Genomic DNA, 9251 nt, shown 5'->3' with positions numbered 1-9251 from the left:
ACCCATGACCTTTGTCTCCAGAGGCGAGCGTGTTTACCACTAATCCAACCATCATTGTTATTTGTTAGTTCCAAAATATTACGAGTATATTTCCTAGTCGATAGATACAGTATGCAAGAGGTTTAAAGAAGTCCATTCTCAGAATTCATAAACCAACAATTAGTGAATTAATTTAACAAAACAAGTTATCCAACTTGCAAAAAATTTCTTGTACGTTATCAATTGATCAAATTACAAAAGTAATAAAATTGTGTAACAAAAAACTTAAATATGTGGCTTCTCCGGCCCCATGATACTATATTGCGCGCAATTGATAAATTGACTATTACTCTACTAGCTTTATTCATTTATAGCTACGGGGGAAAAAAAAACTAAGTCACTCATTCTAAAACGACTGAAAGTTTTGGTGAGAATTTACAATATATTTGAAAAAACAATTTTTTCACTATAATACTCAGAAAGTAACATATTTTACCTCATGGTAAACAAGTCGATATCTACTTGCAATATATTATGGATCATTGATGCGTTATGAGTCGTTTGGTTTTAAATCTGTGGGAGTGGACTTTTGGCACTTGGTCTGTTTTATGACTTTATCAATTTTGGTGGCTCATGGAATTTGGACACATACTATACATCATATTAATATCATACAAGTATTTCTTTAAGAAACAACGACGCAAGATAGTGGTGGTTGCCATTCTTATTTCCTCAAAGGCCTGTATCGATCTAGATATAGCAGACTTTGTGTGAATATATATTTTCATATTCACATTAATTAATACACACATGCCTTAATTCCTATTAACTTTCAAACCACAACACTACACAGTTCTAAAACTTGCTATATATCGATTTCCCTTTGACCATCAACTTAATATGGCTCACGTGAAAGAATTTGAACACCTCAAAATAAAGCTAGAAGATATAATCAAATCCACCAACAACTTTTCTCGTGACAATTTTATTGGCCAAGGAGGATTTGGACCAGTCTATACCGGAGAAATTACACATGCTAAGGGTCATACCATAGTTGCATTCAAACGACTAAATCGTGACCATGGGCAAGGTGATCCCGAGTTTTGGAAGGAAATAATGATGCTTTCCATTTATAGACATGAAAATATTGTCTCCCTCTTAGGATACTGTGATGATTCTAAGGAGAACATCTTAGTGTACGAGTATGCGTCTAGAAAAAGCCTTGACCAGTATCTCCACCATGACGGTCTAACATGGGTTCAACGTCTAAAGATATGTATTGGAGCGGCTCGTGGGTTGGCACACCTCCATAATCCTCAAGACACCCAACTTAGACTATTGCATCGCGATATTAAAAGTTCCAATATATTATTGGATGAAAATTGGAATGCCAAGATATCATATTTCGGTCTCTCTAAATTTGGTCCTGCAAATAAAATGTTCACGTATTTTATCACTGACGCTGTAGGCACACTTGGCTATTGTGATCCTTTATATATGGAGTCAGGTTTGTTAACGAAAGAGTCTGATGTTTACTCTTTTGGCGTTGTGTTGTTTGAGGTATTATGTGGAAGGTTGTGTATTCGTCATAGAAACGACACACAACCTTTAATCACAATGGTGCGAAAATATAAGGAAGAAAAGAAAATAAGTGAACTTATTTATAATAAAATAGAGAACACAATAAATCCGAATGCCTTGGAAGTGTTTGTAAAAATCGCGTATCAATGTTTGGAAAGAGAGCGTAAAGAACGTCCATCGATGACACACATCGTCGAAGCCCTTGAACATACACTCGAAATTCAAGTAAATTTTAATTTGTTTGCCTAGCTAAATTAATTTGTATTCTCTTATATTATAATGTACTAGTATTTTTTCCCCCTCCTTTCCTTAAAATGTTTGGATAATTTTTACTTTTAAACAAAAAAATTAATTAACTTGTCTATTCCTTGCTGATGACCTTAATTTCTTTTCTTCCTTTAGGAGCAAATAATAGATCAAGTTGAAAAAGTAGATTTATCGACGAATGCCCTTTCGAGGCAGGCTGATCTGGATAGTGCAAAGTAAGTACACCGCCATCTAGCGGTTTAATTCGTTGCACGGAAAAGTATATATGTATAACTAACGAAGCATTTGGTTCGTATATATATAGTATAAGCATGGCCATGGCCAGGACTAGAATTGAAGAAAATGCCTTTGGAGGCTTTCTCATTGTCACAATCCATAAAGCCTATGATCTTCAAACTAAGAATCCGTTCATCATGCTCCGTGTTGGACATGACTTCAGAAAATCCACGGTGGTTAAGAATAATCGTAATCCGGTATGGGAAGAAACGTTCAAGTTTACTATAGCGAAGCCGCCAACAAAAAAAACTACGTTGTATATGGTAGTTTGTTCTCGTGTGTCGAATTTCATATTTCCTAGTACTACGGTATGAATGTTAGATCTCTAATTATTAACTTACCTTTTATTCAATCATTTATATAAGCGATATACTAATTTTTTATTTTTAATTTTTTTTTTTGCTTTCAATAATTATAGGAGACTATGGGTGACTTTGATATAATCCTTGCGGACGTGGTAAAAGAAAGACATATCAACAAAATATACAATCTTCCGAAAGGCCGGCTTCATGTAGAGTTACAATGGGAACCATCAGCATCGCCACTGGAACCGAAGCCAAAGATGAAGCAATTTCTTAGCTCATTTTATAATGTCGGTATTAAGGGGGTCCGGGGTGACTAAAAGTGAAAACCTACAGGGCCTAATATCTTGTATATAATTAACTAAAAGTCGATTGCATGTGTTGAATAACATGATAAAACAAATGTTTTCAACTATTTTTGTTTGGATTTAAACAATTGTTTGATTAATGCTAAATACTCCGTATTTGATATTCGATAAACTAATAGAGGACTTGTATAGGCGTATAGCTTCTCGACTATGTAGTGTTTGTACTTGGTGAATAATTTTTGTAATTGAAATATTTACTTCATAACTTATTTTAAAAAATGAATATCCTCTTAATAAATAATTTAATAATATTTTTTAAAATCTTAAAATATAACTAAGTGTATTTTTTTTTTAATCTCATAATTTGATTCCATCAAATTTTATGTTTACGTAATTAGAACTTTCTATTTATTTTATAAGGATGCTTGGTTAGAGATTTTATAAGGTGGGGAATGAAAAAGGTAATCATTAACTAAGCTTGGTTGAATATAATGCAATATTATGATTAACCAATACAAGGTAATTAGCATTCCTCACTAAATTGGAGATAATGAAGAATAATATAAGATTAGAACTTATAACCTCTGACTTTTAATATTATGCGCAAACTATTTGATCTAACTTAGTATTTGGTTATTTTTTGCAAACTACGGTAGATATTTTTTAAATATTAAAACTAATTAAAAGATATTGATAATATATTGTCGATCATTATAACCTATCTCTTTCTATATTTTTTTGTATTTAATTATCTTTGTACGTGAAATATAATTTAATTTAATATAATATAAAACTATATTATATTGATAATTACATATAATATTTTACTAACCGATCATATTATCAATGTTAAATTAGATATCTACTTTATTCCGGCCACACACATATTTTTGATATTTAAATCTATATTTGTAACTTATCTCTATATAACTAAGATTCCGTATTTTGATAATATATGAGCACAAAATTGTTTATATGCTTTAGAATGCGTCTTTTTATCAGTTCAATGATAATTATAATTGTTTCAGATGGGATTGTTTATTATATTATATTTAATAAATGTAAATCATAAATTTTTTTATAATTTGAAATATTTACGATTCATTAGTCATGCTTTAACATTTTTAATATATATTATATATTAATAAATTATAATTTTATTATTTGCATAAGTTATAAATTGACTATTTTTTAATATCATTATAAATTATGAATAATAATGTAATTTTCAATTAATTTTAGTTTACGTTCTCGGTTAGCTTCGTACAACGTGCAAGTTTAATCTAATTTATTATACATTTGCTATATAATAAAACACACCAATCATGCAAAAAGGATTTAATGAATATTAAAATCAACCATTTAATTGTTCGAATTTAAGAAACCAACCTATGTCTTTGATTACGCCGTTTAATAGTTATACTTTTATTTTTATTATTACTATTATAGTTATTATCAATAAGGAATTTATATTATAAATGAAAACCAAGCAACAAAATGGCAAAGATGATACCCACTATATTTCTTTCTCTTTTCCATTCCTTATATTAAACCAGTTGGTTTGGTTTTCGTCTTTTAAAAACCGAACGAATTGGTTTCACATGCCAAAAACGGATCAAAAACCGAACCGAACCATATATAAATTAATTTAATTTATATTTATATCATATTACATTTAAATTTATTATTTATAGTTAGTACTATGTTTAGTTGGGCTAAATTTAAGCACAACTTAATTTCACCATATTTTATTTCCTTACTTCATTTAATTTTCCTGGATTTCACGCCCTAATATTTGCTAGGAATTTCTACATAAAACACGTCATCCAAAATCCATGTAGCTCAACGCAAAATTTAAAGAAAATATGAAAGAAAAAGATAACAAATTTGACTTGTTGATGTGGAAAGTTATAAAAATGTGAGTTTCACATGCATGGTGACCATTAACTATAGAATCTGGGTGGAGGTTCTCCATTGCAACTCCACATCAAGCTGACAATTCCATTTAAGCGTGTATGTGTCGATGATCCGTCCTTCCTTCACAACATCCAGAAGGCTTATATCAACCCATCCCAATGATTGCTGATAATAAAAGACATAGTAATTCATTGACTAAAGATAACCCGCTTAAATGACGAATCTAGTGTCGCATCGAGTCTTTAGATGTTTTAAATTATTACAGAGGGAAAAACCCAATAATCTGTCCGCTCAAAACACAACAATTTATTTGTAAAACCATATAAGTACTAAGGGGCAAGGGTGCAATTGGTACATTTTGGCAAAATGAATATGGGCAAAATAGAGCCGATTGTGGCATCTATCAACAACTTTTTTGGCTCCTCAATGCAAGCTTGTGACCCCGTTATTTTTTGTTTTTTGTGTTTGGTAAGTTTCATCAACTTTTAGCACTACACCTTTCGTTTTGACAAGTTTTTGGTATGAATTGACAAAAAACCTGTTAGATCCATGGCTTTAATTATTAGTCGAAACTTTGCCAAAAGCTATCAAAAATTGTCATTATACCTTTGTCTCTAAGAAACCCAACCATATTGTGGGGTTATGTAACTTTTTGAATGTTGATGGGACCGGAAGTGATATTTGTATTTTTTTTTAAACATTCTTACCACAATAAATAAAACTGTATTGTTAAAGAGGAAAAAGTATTATAATTAATACGAATGTTAAATATAATACTTGGGTAAAGTTATTTTAAGAACCTTTTTTTTACGTTAAATATAATACTTGTCAAAGATTCTCGCAAAAAAAAATTCTCAAAATAACTTTTCACTATAATACTTCTCCTCTTTCCATTTTTTCTTTCAAACCTATACCCAAATCCATTTGTAAACCATATATACCTCTTGTCCCCAGAACGACATGCTAATGACTTTCAAGCGTAACGTTTCGTCCTCTGGTGGCTGCTCTAGCATATACGTAAACTCTTCTCGCCATTCTGGATATCGATTTCCCTTCATAGTCTGCAAAAAATCCAAATCCATACTCCAAATTCTGAGCTTAGTCTATGTGTAGTTGTCAGAATATATATAGTTGAATTTCAGAACGAAGCTGTTCATTTTACTACTATACAATATTATCCAAAGCACACTACTATATACAATAAGTCAAAACAAACCTGTGTTTTTTTTAATTCGTCCCGAAAAAGCAAGGTAACAAATGGATTGCAGTGATCATTAGTATGAAGATGTTTAGCTTCATGAATTATAACTACAAGCAATCCTCCGCCTTCAGGAGTCCCAACAGGAGCCTTTGGCATTACAGTACTTACGCCTTCATCATCAGCCAAAATTCGATCAGATGTGAAAGGCTTGTACACCGTTTCAACCTCGAGGTGGCAAACATGAAAATTATTGAAATTTGTAATTACCAAAAGATTATGAGTCTTGGGATATTCAGGAGTAACATCTTTCAATTTCAGATGAGTCGTCCCTAGATAATCATGCTTCTCAACCTACAACAATATTAATCATATATATACTCCTAATTAAAGTCATGATACTTGTAAATTAATTGCAATTAGTGTGACATTTGTAAATTAATAACCGTCATTGTATATATGAAACATATATTGAATATAATTAAGACATACCGATTGTGCACTCTTAACTGAGATGTGTAGAGATTGAATATCAAAATTTTCGACATACAGACTGAATTCTTCGTTCCATACTGGATATCTCCTCTTGCGCTTCACAGTTGTTTTGTTCGTGGGTGGAAGATTAGTATGACTTAGTCTGAGTATCACATAAGGATTACAAGCAGCAAACGGATTTCTTCTTCTGACATTTATTGCTCGCAGAACTTTCACATTCAGTATTCCAGCTCTTCTTCTTCTTTTTAAGTTCATTTCTTTTAAAAGATTTACATTTAGGATTCTTCCTGCTCTGTTTGGCTCTAGGCACTAATTAAACAAAACATAAGTTATGCACTATGTTCATATAGTCTCATCAATCACTTGTAATAAATAAAGGGCGTTACACATATGAAAGAAGAAACAATATTGATTATATAGTTATAAGCACGATAGATGAACACAACTTACTTGATACTCGAGTGCAATTTCAAGAACTCTCACAATTTGGGTCATTAATGGACGTTCTTCACGGTTTCCTTTCAAACATTGATAAGCTAGTTCTACAAATACCTTCAAAGAATCAGAATGTATTTCATCCTTTATATTGCCAAAAATAAGCTCATCTGTTCTGTTTTGGTCATAATGCTCTCGTACCAATCTTGTTAAAGGCCGCAACTTATTAGTATCGTTGCCAATACACAACCTCCCACATAATACCTCAAACAACACCACACCGAAAGAATAAACATCTGATTCTTTTGTCAAATAACCAGATTCTACATATAATGGATCGCAATACCCAATTGTGCCCACGGGATTGGATACTAGGTATGTGAATTGTTGGTTTGCAGGACCAAACTTAGACAGGCCGAAATCTGATATTTTGGCATTCCAGTTTTCGTCTAATAAGATATTGGAACTTTTAATATCCCGGTGTAACACCCTAAGCTGGGTGTCACTAGGACTATGAAGGTATGCCAATCCTCGTTCCGCTCCAATGCATATCTTAAGACGTTGGACCCAATTTAAATCATCTTTGTCGAGATACAAATCGAGACTTTTCTTAGATACAAACTCATAGACAAGGATCTTCTCATCACAATCATCACAATAACCTAAGAGAGAGACGATATTTTCATGTTTATAAAAGGAAAGCATCATGATCTCTTTCCAAAATTCGGGATCTCCTTGCCCAAAGGCACGATTTAAACGTTTCAAAGCGACCATGCTCTGGCCGTTGGAATGGATGATTTCTCCCTTGTAAACTTTTCCAAATCCACCATCACCGATGCACATATCGTTAGCAAAGTTGTTGGTTGCTGATTTTATAGCTTCTAGTTGTATTTTCAGGTTTTCAAAGTGTTTAATGTGAGCCATTATTTCTGATGGTGTTAGAGGCTTAGAGCTAAATGTTGGCGAATTTGAAATGAATGCTAATACATCACGGAGTATATTTTTATTTTATCTATATCTTACTATATATGCTTCGGAAGTTGACTTTTGGGAACTTTTGACTAACCCACGATTCTATGTACAAATTTAATTTCCAGCTGTAACAAATTGACCAATTAATCATCAATGATATATAGATCTCCACCTTACAATTTATTTAAAACAAATTTGCAAAATTCTCAAAGTAGCTACATACACAATGGTAGATGCATGTTTTTACTATGCATCCCTGGTTTTTCAAACAGGTCTTGAGTTCAATTTTTAGGATTAATAAGTCTGTAGGTTTTTCTCTGAATCGTCTGTAACGACTTATAGTCTACATCTCGTATTCTAAAGTGTTGCCGACACAAAAAGAAACAACTTATTTTCCCACATAATTTCATTGTACTCGTAATAATGTTTGACTTCCAACTTATCAATTACTAATTTTTATATGGCAGCTAACTTTGCAATTGACTAATCACTTTTTGGCATATTCGTAGGGGAAAAAAACAAGTAACCATGTGCAATCCAATCCGAATAGATATTTTGATTTATAATTTTGATAATTCTGTGTCTCTATTGTAGTGGGCCTTAATTTGTTATTTTGTGTAAAAGCAAGCTACGCTAAGCTAAATTGTGGAAACATATCTAGCGTCTTTTCTTCTTCTAACTACAGTAAGTCAAAGTTCTTAAGCCAATGTTCACATTTCATAAATGCCAATGGAATTGCTAACTACTCTTGTAACATGCATAAAAAGAAAAACTGTACCTTTTGTATCTAAAACTCACCTCTTAACTAATAATTAAAAATGCAATTATTTATATAACATAACCTGCATTTTGGACTCAACTCAATTATAACATAACCTGCATTTTAAGTGGTACATCGAATATGCCACATATATACAACAACAACAACAACAAACAGGACTCAATCTCTACACGGGGTATGAGGAAGGTAAGCTGTAGACAGTCTTACCTCTACACAAAGGTAGAGAGACTGCTTCTATAGGGACCTCCGGCCACAAAGGAGTGCAAGACGGAAAATGAGAAATGTTTAGAAAATCATACCTGTCTGCCGAGAATCTGGAAAGAAGAAATATTTGTCTGCTGGGTCCGGCTACTATGCGGGTCAAACGTTTAACAATCATGCGTCCTACCGATATCTTAGAAACATGTTTGACAATACAAATACATATACGAAAGCAACCATATTGGGCATATTAAACAACATAAAAGTAGCAAACTAATACGTAACTCGAACAAGTAGTGGGAAACATATGCCACATATATAGTTCAAGCCAATTTTATTTCCAACTTGAATTATAATAACGAAAGTGAACAAGAAAATTTAATATGAGGTTTGTGCTACAGGAGATGGAGTTTTTCTTAAAGTAGAAAATATAAAACGAAAGAAAGCGTATAGTACCCGATTCCAATCATGGATCGACTTTCGAGTTAGATTGAGTTGTCATCTTGACACATAAACATCCCTTTATCCAAATAATGGTA

General features: G+C 32.2%; 2 protein-coding genes across 3 annotated transcripts; one reads left to right on the top strand and one right to left on the bottom strand.

Moving 5' to 3' along the window:
• The first annotated feature begins 771 nt into the window (after positions 1 to 771).
• Positions 772 to 2808, top strand: LOC122598368 (probable serine/threonine-protein kinase PBL1). The gene is made up of 4 exons (XM_043770961.1): positions 772 to 1785; positions 1963 to 2042; positions 2132 to 2411; positions 2522 to 2808. Exons 1-4 carry the CDS (start codon positions 880 to 882, stop codon positions 2723 to 2725), a joined length of 1470 nt encoding a protein of 489 aa, XP_043626896.1. The 5' UTR covers positions 772 to 879; the 3' UTR covers positions 2726 to 2808.
• A 1771-nt stretch (positions 2809 to 4579) lies between these two features.
• On the bottom strand, positions 4580 to 7747 carry LOC122596559 (probable serine/threonine-protein kinase PBL19). 2 transcript variants are annotated; one of them, XM_043769165.1, is made up of 5 exons: positions 6774 to 7747; positions 6321 to 6632; positions 5847 to 6182; positions 5572 to 5691; positions 4580 to 4795 (listed from the first exon to the last, which is right to left on the bottom strand). In XM_043769165.1, exons 1-5 carry the CDS (start codon positions 7680 to 7682, stop codon positions 4661 to 4663), a joined length of 1812 nt encoding a protein of 603 aa, XP_043625100.1. In that variant the 5' UTR covers positions 7683 to 7747; the 3' UTR covers positions 4580 to 4660. The 2 variants fall into 2 exon arrangements, with proteins under 2 accessions (XP_043625100.1, XP_043625101.1); XM_043769166.1 differs by lacking the exon at positions 4580 to 4795 and adding an exon at positions 4810 to 5168.
• Between the last annotated feature and the right edge of the window lie 1504 nt (positions 7748 to 9251).

Source organism: Erigeron canadensis, chromosome 4, assembly GCF_010389155.1.
Source record: "Erigeron canadensis isolate Cc75 chromosome 4, C_canadensis_v1, whole genome shotgun sequence".
Classification (NCBI taxonomy): domain Eukaryota; kingdom Viridiplantae; phylum Streptophyta; class Magnoliopsida; order Asterales; family Asteraceae; genus Erigeron; species Erigeron canadensis.
Note: the sequence above shows the minus strand (reverse complement) of the source record. Positions and strands in the feature narration are given on the sequence as shown.

Excerpts from the sequence above, each read along its gene's own strand:
- LOC122598368 (XM_043770961.1), top strand. The coding sequence starts at position 880 with ATGGCTCACGTGAAAGAATTTGAACACCTCAAAATAAAGCTAGAAGAT. Across the intron at positions 2,043-2,131 it reads GCTGATCTGGATAGTGCAAA|TATAAGCATGGCCATGGCCA; the intron begins GTAAGTACACCG and ends GTATATATATAG. Across the intron at positions 2,412-2,521 it reads TCATATTTCCTAGTACTACG|GAGACTATGGGTGACTTTGA; the intron begins GTATGAATGTTA and ends CAATAATTATAG.
- LOC122596559 (XM_043769165.1), bottom strand. The coding sequence starts at position 7,682 with ATGGCTCACATTAAACACTTTGAAAACCTGAAAATACAACTAGAAGCT. Across the intron at positions 6,183-6,320 it reads CAGTTAAGAGTGCACAATCG|GTTGAGAAGCATGATTATCT; the intron begins GTATGTCTTAAT and ends ATATTGTTGTAG. Across the intron at positions 5,692-5,846 it reads ACGAATTAAAAAAAACACAG|ACTATGAAGGGAAATCGATA; the intron begins GTTTGTTTTGAC and ends GATTTTTTGCAG.